Source organism: Chenopodium album, chromosome 4 (assembly GCF_948465745.1).
Source record: "Chenopodium album chromosome 4, dcCheAlbu1.1, whole genome shotgun sequence".
NCBI classification, from domain to species: Eukaryota; Viridiplantae; Streptophyta; class Magnoliopsida; order Caryophyllales; family Amaranthaceae; genus Chenopodium; species Chenopodium album.
Genome location: NC_137837.1, coordinates 32,176,789 through 32,189,194, shown reverse-complemented (window position 1 = coordinate 32,189,194; position 12,406 = coordinate 32,176,789). Strand labels below are relative to the sequence as shown.

Below are 12,406 nucleotides of genomic sequence, written 5' to 3'. Positions count from 1 at the left end.
CCTAAATCTGCTTTCCAAAATGCTGCCTTCCTAGAAGTAGATTTAAAGTCATTTTCATTACTATATTGCACAAGTGTATAAGTTTAACACCAAATTTTATGTGGCTGGTCACATCTTGTGTCAGTGTGTTCAACCATTATTGAGTTATTTCGTGAGTGTTATAGAGTTTACTCAATTAGTGTTATAAGGGCTACTTTGTGCGTTTTATAGGGGTTACCCAGTCAGTCTTACATGAAATACTAAAACATCATTATAAGGGTTACTTTATTTATTTATAAGCGGCCACGATGTGCTCAGACGTACATTTAAGCGCTATATTTTTAATAATCTCCTTAATTCATAGTACTTTTTTTTTTTTTTTTGAAAGGCCTTAATTCATAGTACTTTATTATTTATATACAGAAAAAAAAAAAATTATTTCCATTAGTATATAATATGCATGGTTGTACTACTATAAATAAATTTGTGTTACTCTTGAATCTACACAAGTAGGGGTTAGTTGTGTACTTGAGCACCAAAGGTCAGGCCATTCATTGCCTTTGCTCAACACACACCTCTCTTTGTCTCTGTTTTTCATCCTCTCAAAAAAAGAAACTCATTCTTTCTCATTTTATTGCCTTTGCTTCAGTTAGCAGCTCCAAAAATTCACCCTTTTTCTCATCAATTACTGATGATCTACAGCTCGAATGCTGCAGCACTCAAGCGATTTTTCTGCTTTTATTTCTTCCTCTGACATAATCCCATCAATTTTGATAGTCGTAACTCGCAAGCCAAACAAATATACTTACTATGCTTAGCTAAAATACGTGCCCTTTTCGCAAAGTCATTACAAAAGTGTATGTATGCCATATATATTTGTGATACTAACAATATAAGTTTCCATAAGTTGGAAGATAGTTAGCTTAGTTTAGTTTTCATCCTTTATTGATAGCCAATTTGGTTGAATAATGGATCGAATTTCGGCGTATCAGCGTGGAAATTTAGATGATATTACTAGCCAAATTGGTTTGATTTGGGATCAAGCTAAATATCCACTCTTAATTCCGTTACTTAAGTTATTAGTAACGGTTTGTTTAGGAATGTCATTGATGTTGTTCGTGGAACGAGTTTATATGGGGTTTGTTATTGTACTGATTAAAATCTTCGGGCGAAAACCCGAGAAAAGGTATAATTGGGAACCATTGAAGGATGATTTGGAGCTAGGCAACTCTAACTACCCTATGGTTCTTGTTCAAATTCCCATGTATAACGAGAAAGAGGTTAGTTAATCTTAATCTTTTTATCCTATGGTTATTGTCAAAATGCATAATAAGTGTTTTTTTTTAATTTTTTATTATAGGTATATCAGTTATCAATTGGAGCAGCATGTGGGCTTTCATGGCCATCAGATCGTATCATAATCCAAGTGCTAGACGATTCCACTGATCCAATCACTAAGGTCATTAAGTACTAACTGTATATGTAGTGTAACATACATTATTAAATTTTAAGTGTAGATTTAGCTAGCATATATATTGTATGATGTAATTAATAAGGTTTGTACTGCATTTGTTTTATATTATTTGTAACGATTTAACATAAAATATTACATAAAACAGAATATGGTGGAAATGGAATGCCAAAGATGGGGAAGCAAAGGAATAAATATAAAATATGAGATAAGAGACAACAGAAAAGGGTACAAAGCAGGAGCACTTAAGGAAGGAATGAAACATAGTTATGTTAAGGAGTGTGACTTTGTTGCTATTTTCGATGCTGATTTTCAACCTGAGCCTGACTTTCTTTGGCGAACTATCCCTTTTCTTGTTCATAACCCTGAAATTGGTCTTGTTCAAGCTCGTTGGAAGTTTGGTATGATCTCATCATTAATTAATTCAATTCTTTAATTTAATTAAATTAGTATTATATTTAATTGTCGCATTATTAGCATGCCAATACTTTATTAGGATTTTTAATAAATATTTTAATTAGCCACATTGCTACATACATTTGCGCCAAATTCTTTTATAGTTTAGAGTAAGAATTTCTTGCGTAACTGGTTCAGTATGATCCTTTTTCTTTATATATAAATAAATAAATTACTTACATACAGTATTTCAAAACCAAGCTTAGTTTGTTCAATAAACAAGATGAAGTGTTTATTTAATTGTCATACGTACAATATAATGTTATGATGATGATATAATTAGTACACGTAATTAATCGCATGATAATCTAATAAAGATTTATAATGTAGCCTTTACCAAAGATTTATTAGTGTATACTTTTATGATCTTGGTGATTAATACAGACTAGCCAACTACTTTAGTGACCAGCTAAAGGTGGGCTGATGATGATACTTTATAAGATGTGACAGTGCAATGAGTTAAGAATTTTGTAAGACTGTCGGTGCTTAGATTTTGTTTTTATTTTTGGGATTTTATTTATTTGGAAGAGATTATGTGTTGCAATGTGGGTGATCTTTATGACTTTTCTCTTTTTCTTCCATTGCTAACTTCCTTTGTGGTTGAGAAAATAAAGGCATGCACTCTGTGATTCCAGAAAAGTGGTCCGATTATTTGACTGTATAATAATACACTTTTGCTTGTATCCTTTAGTAACTGCAATATCTTAAACTAAAGTTTGGTTCACTTGAAAAGAGTCGTACATTCATTAAAGGGTTTTTCTATATAATAACCCTGTTTTTTTTCACTTTTCTACATTGTGCCCCAACATATATCGCTTTCTACACTTTAACCCCAATATATTTTTTGTTTTCATACGGTAACCTTGCCGTTAAAAAATTCCGCTAGTGGGGCCCACTCTCCATTATTAATATTTTTTTATCGAATTGCGCATTGAAAAATACTCAGCCAAAGGTTTCAAGGGCTATTTTGGTCCTTAGGGAACAAAATTGAGCCCAGATTTGGCAAAAAAATAACGTAAATGTCTATCGAGACATTTCTTAATAAACAAAACGAGGCATTTACGTTATTTTTTTGCCAAATCTGAGCTCAATTTGGTTCCCTAAGGCCCAAAATAGCCCCTGAAACCTTTGACAGAGTATTTTTCAACGCGCAAATCTATTAATAAAAATACTAATAATGGAGAGTGGGCCCCACTAACGGAATTTTTTAACGGCGGAATAACAGCAAGGTTACCGTATGGAAACAAAAAAAACAGGGTTACTATATAGAAAAACCCTAAATTAAATCCTAGAGACTTAGAGTGTAAATCTTTAACTTTTTAAAGCTACATTGACATTACAATTTTTATTTATTTATTTATTTTTTTTGAACGGCATTGACATTACAATTAATCGGAGTAAAATTCGAATTTGTAATCTATTGTAACTTCGTAAGCTCATAACCATGCAAATAGTAGAAGGTACTCCGTAGTATACTAACTAATAGATCATTAAAGATGTCAAAAGGTATACATGGTGGTATTCAAAATATTCATTACCCAAACACTCCTCCAATAACATTCCAACTTTCATTTATTGGTTGGTCTGAATTATTCGTTTTCAAGTATGATTTATTTTGTGAATTTTTTGTTGTATATACTTCATATGTTTTTTTATATCTTTTGGCGACAAGTAGTTATTATTGATTACTAGAAGTCTTGTAGCATGCCTTTAATGAAATACCCATGGTTGCATGGTACAATACTAATAATATAAGGAAATTTTGTGAAAAACTACCTATTATAATTCAGAATTTGCGAGAAACTACCCATTAAAAAAAATATTGTAATTGACTACCTAATTTTTTAAAAATGTTGTAATTTACTACCTTTATGCCGGATTATGAAGGAGTTTGACCAAAATTCTCCGGCGTTGACTTGGTCACGTGACACTTGGTGAAAGAAAAGAGTCATTAAGTGTCACGTGATGGTCACGTGACCAAGTCAACACCGGAGAACTTTGGTCAAAGTCCTTCATAATCCGGCATAAGGTAGTAAATTACAACATTTTTCGAAAATTAGGTAGTCAATTACAACATTTTTTTTAATAGGTAGTTTCTCGCAAATTCTGGACTATAATAGGTAGTTTTTCACAAAATTTCCATAATATAAACATGAAAACTCTAACTACTGTTTATTTACAATAATAAGGACTATTTTAAGGATAATAATACATACACTATTTAAGATAACAAAATAAAGAAATAAAACTTTATAACAACATTCATTATTTTTTTTTGTTAATTTGTCTTGTTAAATAATTACAGCACATTTTGGGTTTGAATAGTCACACCATGTGACCATTTGTAATTAAATAAACAAAATAATTCCTATAATAGTGACCGAATAACTTTTTAATAGTAACCGAGTAACTGACCAAGTAATCTTTATAATATTAATGATATTATGCCTGTAATAATGACCAAGTGAGCCATATAACACAAATAAATTAATCCTCTTAAAATGCCTTGCTAATGGCTACGTATAAAAGTTGTTGAAAGATTAAAAAATATACTAGTTGCTAAAATGAACATGCATGCAAACGTTTATTTTATTGTGTTTGTTGATTGCGGTTTAATTTTAATTAATTAAATTGAAATGTAGTGAATGCGGATGAATGCTTGATGACGAGGATGCAAGAAATGTCCTTAGACTACCATTTTACAGTGGAGCAAGAAGTTGGGTCCTCCACCCATGCTTTCTTCGGATTCAATGGTATATTATATGTTTTTTTCTTTATTCAACTTCAATCTATTTTCCTACTTATAATAATTTTATATTCCGTATTTAAAAATTCTTATATCTAAATTTAAATGGTGGTATATATTATCACAAAGGGAAGTCATAAATGGAAGAAATTATAGAGAAGGCGAAACATATAGGTTGAGAATAATAATAAAATTAAATGGTAATAACAAATAATGATGGATGTTGTAATTGTTGCAGGGACAGCTGGGGTATGGAGGATATCAGCAATCAATGAGGCTGGTGGGTGGAAAGATCGAACAACGGTGGAGGATATGGACTTGGCTGTGCGGGCCAGTCTTAAGGGTTGGAAATTTGTTTATGTGGGTGACCTTAAGGTATTACTCATTTCTATCCTCTCGTTACTTTACATTAACCTATTCTTTTAACGTGTGTCTTGCATATAAATTATACAAAATTCTATATGTAACTTTAAGGGTTATGTATAATAAGCTAAAAGAGAAGAGTATTAATGAAGTATATTGATTAATTACATTAATTTGCGCGAATTTTTGTGATTTTGTCATACTGTACATTTTTAAACTTATACCAAAAAAGAAAGATATTAAATGCTTATTTGGAGCCCTAAGGGCTATGTATAATATTATCCTAAATTCTTCGCCTATAATAATTTGAGTCACTAGTGAATCTAATAATGCTCTTAGCGTTATATAGTGCATAGATGTTTTCATTTTTAATGCTAACTAATTAAGGAATCTATTGATATCAATAATATTTTGTTGATACTAATAAAATAAATATTTGGAAAAATACTCTTTAATAATCCCAAATATGGGCGATTTACCTACAATAATTCCAACTATCTATTATTCTACAATAATCCTAATTATTTGATGAGTTTTCATCCAACAGTCCCAAAAACCGGTTACCTGCTGAATAGGTAAACTTTTTCTTTGTTTTTAAATGCCACATGTCAATACATGATTGGCTTAATAAAAAATTAAAAAAAAAAAAACAAAACAAAACAAAAATCAGCCCAACCACCCTTCCTCCCTTCAGCCACCATAGCCACCCCTTCATTCCCACATTTGACCACCAGGACACCATCCCCATCCCCTTCCCCTTCCCCAGCCCCGTGCCCTCCTCCCTATCCTCATCGGAAAACCATCCTCCTTCCCCGGCCACAAGCCTGCAACCATCCACCTCGCCGAAATCCCGCAACCACCAGGTCGGCCTTATTGTCGTTCAACCATACCCAAGTATCATCCCCCGAATCGTTGGATTCTCTCTCCTCCGCCGCAATCCCGCAATCACCAGCCCACCATAGCTTACATCGCCCTTGTTCCCTGCCTTCATTCTCGGTGATTGGGTCGTCGTTCACCGCCTTCATTCTCGTGGATTCGAGCTTTGGCGAATTGAAAGGAGCAGTGTCGCGAGTGGTTTCACGGCATGGTGGGAAGGAATAGAGGGAGGGTGTCGCGGATTCAAGCCAAGGGTTTCGCAGGCAAGGGTTTCGAGGGTGTTACTGGTGTGATTTAGGTGTTTTGATAATAATATTTTATAGAAAAAATAGAGTAATATAATTAATTACTAGGATTAAAAACGTTAACTATAACCTATATAATCATTAAAATATTATGATAGTCATATTTCAAACGACCACTATATAATTTTCAAAAATTATTGCCAGTACAAAGCATTTAGTTTGTGGGAGCTTTGAAGGTGAGAATGAGAATTAATCCAAAATTTTACCAAAATGTCACCTATTTGTTTGAGATCATTTGTAATTTTTTAATATATTTGTCTTAAATTACCCCACTATTTCTTACCAAGTACCAAGGGGGGAGGTCTATTAAAAAAAAAAAAAAAAAAAAAAAAAGTAGCAAGGGGAGGTGGTATTAATTAGCTCCATATTGTTTAGATTTTACGTACTATTTACAATCTATACATCGTAAAATTACATGCAAACACAACTGCTGTACGTAAGTATTCAAGACGAGCGAGGAGATCTATAATCATGGTTCATTTACTCTGTCCAGGTGAAAAATGAACTTCCAAGTACCTTCAAAGCATACCGATATCAACAACATAGATGGTCATGTGGCCCTGCTAATCTCTTTAGAAAAATGGTACGAGAAATCATAACAAATAAGGTTAGTCATTCTAAATAATTCATGCAAATTGTTCAATATATTTATTTTTCCAAATTTAGTGATGATTTTGAGATGTTTCTTGACATTATTGCAGAAAGTGTCACTCTGGAAGAAGGTTCATGTGATATACAGCTTCTTCTTTGTTAGGAAAGTAGTAGCGCACATTGTTACCTTCATTTTCTATTGCATTGTATTACCAGCAACAGTTTTGGTCCCGGAAGTTGAAGTGCCAAAGTGGGCAGCTGTTTATATTCCTACCACTATTACTCTCCTCAATGCTGTTGGGACCCCAAGGTTTGACTTACCTTCTAATTTTCCTGTTGAATGTCCATTTCATAAACTTTCTCTGTTTTTTTTTTATAATTTATTTATTAAGCTTATTTTATTATTGCACTATTCCCTCGGTTTTTAAATACTTGTTTTATTTCTCTATGTGCGGAGTTTTAGGAGAAATTGGAGAAAATAATAAAAAGGATATTTTAGATTTTAACACCTCATAAAATCCCGAAAATTGTTTTTTAACACCCCCATAAAAAAAAATGATTTTAACACCAGATAAAGCTACAAAAAATGGGTATTACCACCACTTAACGGATTCCGTTTAGGAATTCCGTTAAGTGTGATCCACGGTGACACATGTCACCCTTTTATTTGTTTAAAAAAAAGATTTTTTTTTAAAAAAAAATAAATACTTCACAGCCACCACCTCAGCGCCACCACCGCCCTTCCCCCGACCCACCACTGACCTCCCAGAACCTACCACCGGAGACGCCGTCGCACCCCTAAGCGACCTGAACCCTCCCCCTCCCTTTCCTGCAACCGCTTCGCCCCCAAAAACCACAAAACCCAAAACCCTCCTTCCCCAAAACGGCCACAGATCCGGCCACAAATGGCCAAAATCGGCCGGTTTTAGGGCTGAGTGGCCTTAACCGGCCGATTTTCGGCCATTTGTGGCTGGAATCGTGTATGTTTTGGGGGATTCGTAGTCGTTTGCGGTTGCGGGTTTGGTGGTTTTTAGGTCGATTGCGGTTACGGGGGAGGGAAGGGGGCGTTCTGGTGGGTTGAGAGAGGGAGGGGGAGGAGACGCGTTGTCGATGGTGGCTTTGGGGAGGGCAGTGGTGGGTTGGGGGGAGGGCGGTGGTGGAGCGGTGGTGGGGCAGGGGTGGCTGGGGTAGTTTTAGGTTTTTTATTTTTTTATTTTCTTTTTTTATTTTCTTTTTTTTTATTTTTTGGCCAATAATAAAACGACACATGGCTTTATGGGCCCACTTAACAGATTCCTAAACGGAATCAGTTAATAGGTGGTAATACCCAATTTTTGGAAATTTGTGTGGTGTTAAAATAAATTTTTTTTTTTATGGAGGTGTTAAAAACCATTTTTGGGTTTTTGTGAGGTGTTAAAATCTAAAAAATCCTAATAAAAAATAGAGGTAGTGGGGTGGGTAGAAGAATAAAAAATTGTATAAATTAAAAGTAGTGGAGAGAACAGGAGTAGAAAGAATATATATGTTGGGTCAACTAGGCGAGAGAAATTAATTTAATATTGTAAAACCTTTCCAAATAAGGAAATGGAGCAAGTATTTAAAAACGGCCAGAAAAGGAAAGTGGAGCAAGTATTTAAAAACGGAGAAAGTATATAGGTTCAGCACAATAATTTTGATAGTGGGAAAAAGAAAGAGATAAAGATAAAAATACAAAATACAAAATTATTCATGTGATGTAAACATAAACTAAAAAATAAGTGGGAAAATGGAAGGATATTTCACTGTATATAGGAATATAATCTGTTCTAAAATGGAAATAGTGCAATATTTGTGAATTTTTGTAAAAAAAAGCAAGTGATGCAAGGTTAGTAGAAGAGAGGAAGTATTTTACTTAATCTTAATATAATTTCAACGATAATATTATAATTGAATGTTGGGCCAAATAAATAAATAAATAAATAAGCCCTGTCAATTTTAACATGTACATGATCTTTTACTAGATTACTCAACACTGCCTGTTTCTCTAAAGTTCCTCTCAATGGATGTAACAACACTTATTTCAGGGAATTGAGAAGAAAGAGGGTGCATTACTGTATTAGGAAATACAATGTTGTTCTGACTTATGAGAGGGTGCTGATTGCTGAATGAGTTAATTCGACTGTGCAATAGAAGGTGTAAAAAGGAAAAAAAAAATATATTTATGGAGTACAAAATAATGAATAAACTGGAAAGAAATTTAAGAAATATCCCGAAACAAAAAGTGGGAAAAATTTTGAATGTTTTTGAGAGTTTATTTTTTCTTTTAGTTGGACACAATAATATCTTTTAAAAATTTTTAACTGTGGAAGCACTTTTTCATAAGAATGGTTAATGTAATGCATTTTATTTGACTATTATGCAGATCTCTTCATCTTGTAGTGTTTTGGATTCTATTTGAGAATGTTATGTCATTGCATCGAACTAAAGCAACATTTATCGGCCTACTAGAAGCTGGGAGAGTCAACGAATGGGTTGTTACAGAGAAATTAGGAGATGTACTAAAAAACAAATTAAATAGTACTAAATCATTCAAGAAACCTCGCAACAGAATTGGAGAAAAGTAAGTTCTCTTTATATTTACTGATTTATTATTCCTCAAAAAAAAAAAAAATTTACTGATTTATTATTATTATTAAATAAATTGATTACAAAACTTAAGTGTTATTGATAAACTTACATAACTTTGGACCTAACTTTAAAAACTTTGACACAATTTTTACAAAACTTTAAAGTTCCTCCATTAATGGCAACACATTATAAACAATGTTATTGTAACCAAAATATTTAAAATGGAACAATACTCCCTCCGTTTATTTAAATACATCACTTAGGCCGGGCCTATTCTCATTGACTGAACTCAACTGAACTGAACTGAACTGAGCTAAACTGAGCTGAGCTGAACTGAACAGAGCTGAATATTTTATAAGAGAAGGAAATTAGAAGCTGAGCTAAACTGAACTGAACTGAACTGAGCTGAACTGGACTGGACTGAACTGAACTGAACTGAACTGAGCTGAGCTGAGCTGAACTGAACTGAACTGAACTGAATTCAACGTAAGAGAACAGACCCTTAGAGTTTTAAATATTTAACTTAATTTTTTACTTTTTTTTTTAGGAAACTTAATTTTATACTTAATATATAATACACGGATGTTCTCATTTAACAATGTCTATTTTAAAAATATAATTATTGATTTTTTTTTTTTATATACGAATAGCTAATTAATGATGTTAGTGGTGAAAGTTTCATATTGAAATATAAGTGATGCATTTAAAAAAAGTTCAAAAGTACTAAAATGCCTAAGAACTTGAGATTTTTGTAAACTTACACTTGTTAACAATCAATCAATCAATCAATCAATCAATCAAAGCCTTAATCCCAAAAGTGGGGTCGGCTAACATGAACCAAATTTGATTATTCCGTGTAGTCATCAACATAAATCTTTCTCCTCCATCCCTTACGATCCAAAACTTCATCCTCACGTAAATCCATGCACTTCATATCCTTCCTCACTCCTTCCAACCAAGTCATCTTTGGTCTCCCTCTTCCTCGTTTAATCCCTCCATGGTCCCACTCTTCCACTCTTCGCACCGGTGCACCCTCGGGTCTCCGTCTTACATGTCCAAACCAACGCAGACGATTTTCCCTTAGTTTATCTACAATGCCCGCCACACCTACTTTCTTGCGAATAACCTCATTTCTGATTCTATCTCTTAAAGTGTTTCCACACATCCACCTTAACATGCGCATTTCCGTAACCTCCATCTTTTTAATATGCTCTTTCTTAGAAGCCCAACATTCTGTACCATAGAGCAACACTGGTCGTATGGCAGTCCTGTAGAATTTTCCCTTCAACTTTAAGGGAATGCTGCGGTCGCATAACACTCCCGTGGCCGCTCTCCATTTAAGCCACCCTGACTTAATCCTGTGGGTCACGTCTTGATCAATGTCACCATTCTTCTGGATGATCGACCCTAGGTACTTAAAACATTCACTCATGGTCAAATCCTTTCCATCCAAACTCACCACTTCATTGCGTGTCCCCCTCTGAGTGCCAAAACGACATACCAAATATTCAGTCTTACTCCGACTTAGCTTAAACCCTCTAGATTCCAACCTTTGCCTCCATTGCTCCAACTTGACATTAACCCCATCCTTAGTCTCATCCACCAAAACGATATCATCTGCGAACAGCATACACCATGGAACCTCATCTTGAATTGGTCTAGTTAATTCATCTAGAACCGTTGCAAAAAGAAAAGGGCTTAATGCAGACCCTTGATGCAATCCGATTGTAATAGGGAAATCTTTTGTCAACCCTCCGCATGTCCTCACATTTGTTGACACATCCCGATACATATCCTTAACTAGGTCTACATACCTTCGTGGGATACCTTTCTTCAACATTGCCCACCAAAGTATCTCTCTTGGCACCTTGTCATATGCCTTCTCTAAATCAATAAAGACCATATGAAGATCTTTCTTCTTTACCCTATAAAACTCCATCATTTGTCTTATCAAATGGATTGCCTCCATAGTAGATCTCCCAGGCATAAAACCAAATTGGTTATCTGAAATGCTTGTGCATGCCCTCAACCTTTGTTCAATCACCCTTTCCCACAACTTCATAGTATGGCTCATAAGCTTAATTCCTCGATAGTTAGAACAATCTTGAGCGTCTCCTTTGTTTTTATAAACCGGGACCAAGGTGCTCTTCCTCCAATCTTGTGGGATCCTTGTAGCCGTCCATATCTTGTTGAAAAGGTTTGTTAACCAATCAATACCAATCTTACCCAAACACCTCCACACCTCTATCGGTACCCCATCAGGGCCAACCCATTGACAAAATTTGGTTGCAGAATCAATATGTTGGAGCTTATGGTAGGAGCCTACCTATTATTCTGCGGATGCTATGATGTTGCATTTGGGAGAAACCACTATTTCATCTACTTATTCTTGCAATCTTTGGCGTTTTTCATTGCTGGGTTCGGTTATGTGGGCACATTTGTTCCCAATTAGATAACCTACTAAGCAAAATGGGCAAAATTAATGTGTGATATAAATAGATTTCCCTATTTTTCTTTTAAATTAATTAATTTCAATTTATTATTGGTTTGATAATTAATTATGTATTATTGTCTCTTAATTTGTTGCCTTTCTAAGCAACGTATACGAAATGTTTTTTCTTTTTCGATTTTTTTTTTCTTTTGAATTTTGGCTATTGTAACTTATGTAACTGAAATATACACAAGAAATGAAGAAATATCATTCTTTGTAATAAACAATCTGCAACGCACGCATAGTTTCACCTCATATTAATCATGATATGTTGTAAGTTAAATATTTTTTTTACTGCTTTAGTTGTTTGGCATAAAAGTATGTGGTGCGTATTGCTACTTTATCATGTTATACGCATAATTTATTACTCCATCCGTCCTAAAATACTTGTGATGTTGGGGTAACCACATAGGCCTTGTTTGGCAATTGGCTGCTGGTTGTTGGCTGTCGACTAGTTTGATTGGCTAGTTTGATTAGCTCTTTGTATTGGCTTTTTTGTTGGCTGTTTGACTTTTTATTGG

At 34.2% G+C, this 12,406-nt stretch overlaps 1 protein-coding gene across 1 annotated transcript; it reads left to right on the top strand.

The window, feature by feature from the left end:
• The first annotated feature begins 465 nt into the window (after positions 1-465).
• Positions 466-12,021, top strand: LOC145629080 (glucomannan 4-beta-mannosyltransferase 9-like). The gene is made up of 9 exons (XM_081681565.1): positions 466-1,259; positions 1,340-1,438; positions 1,599-1,851; positions 4,549-4,659; positions 4,891-5,027; positions 6,690-6,803; positions 6,898-7,097; positions 9,189-9,386; positions 11,687-12,021. The coding sequence occupies exons 1-9, from the start codon at positions 948-950 to the stop codon at positions 11,844-11,846; spliced, it is 1,584 nt and encodes a 527-aa protein (XP_081537691.1). The 5' UTR covers positions 466-947; the 3' UTR covers positions 11,847-12,021.
• Positions 12,022-12,406: the final 385 nt, after the last annotated feature.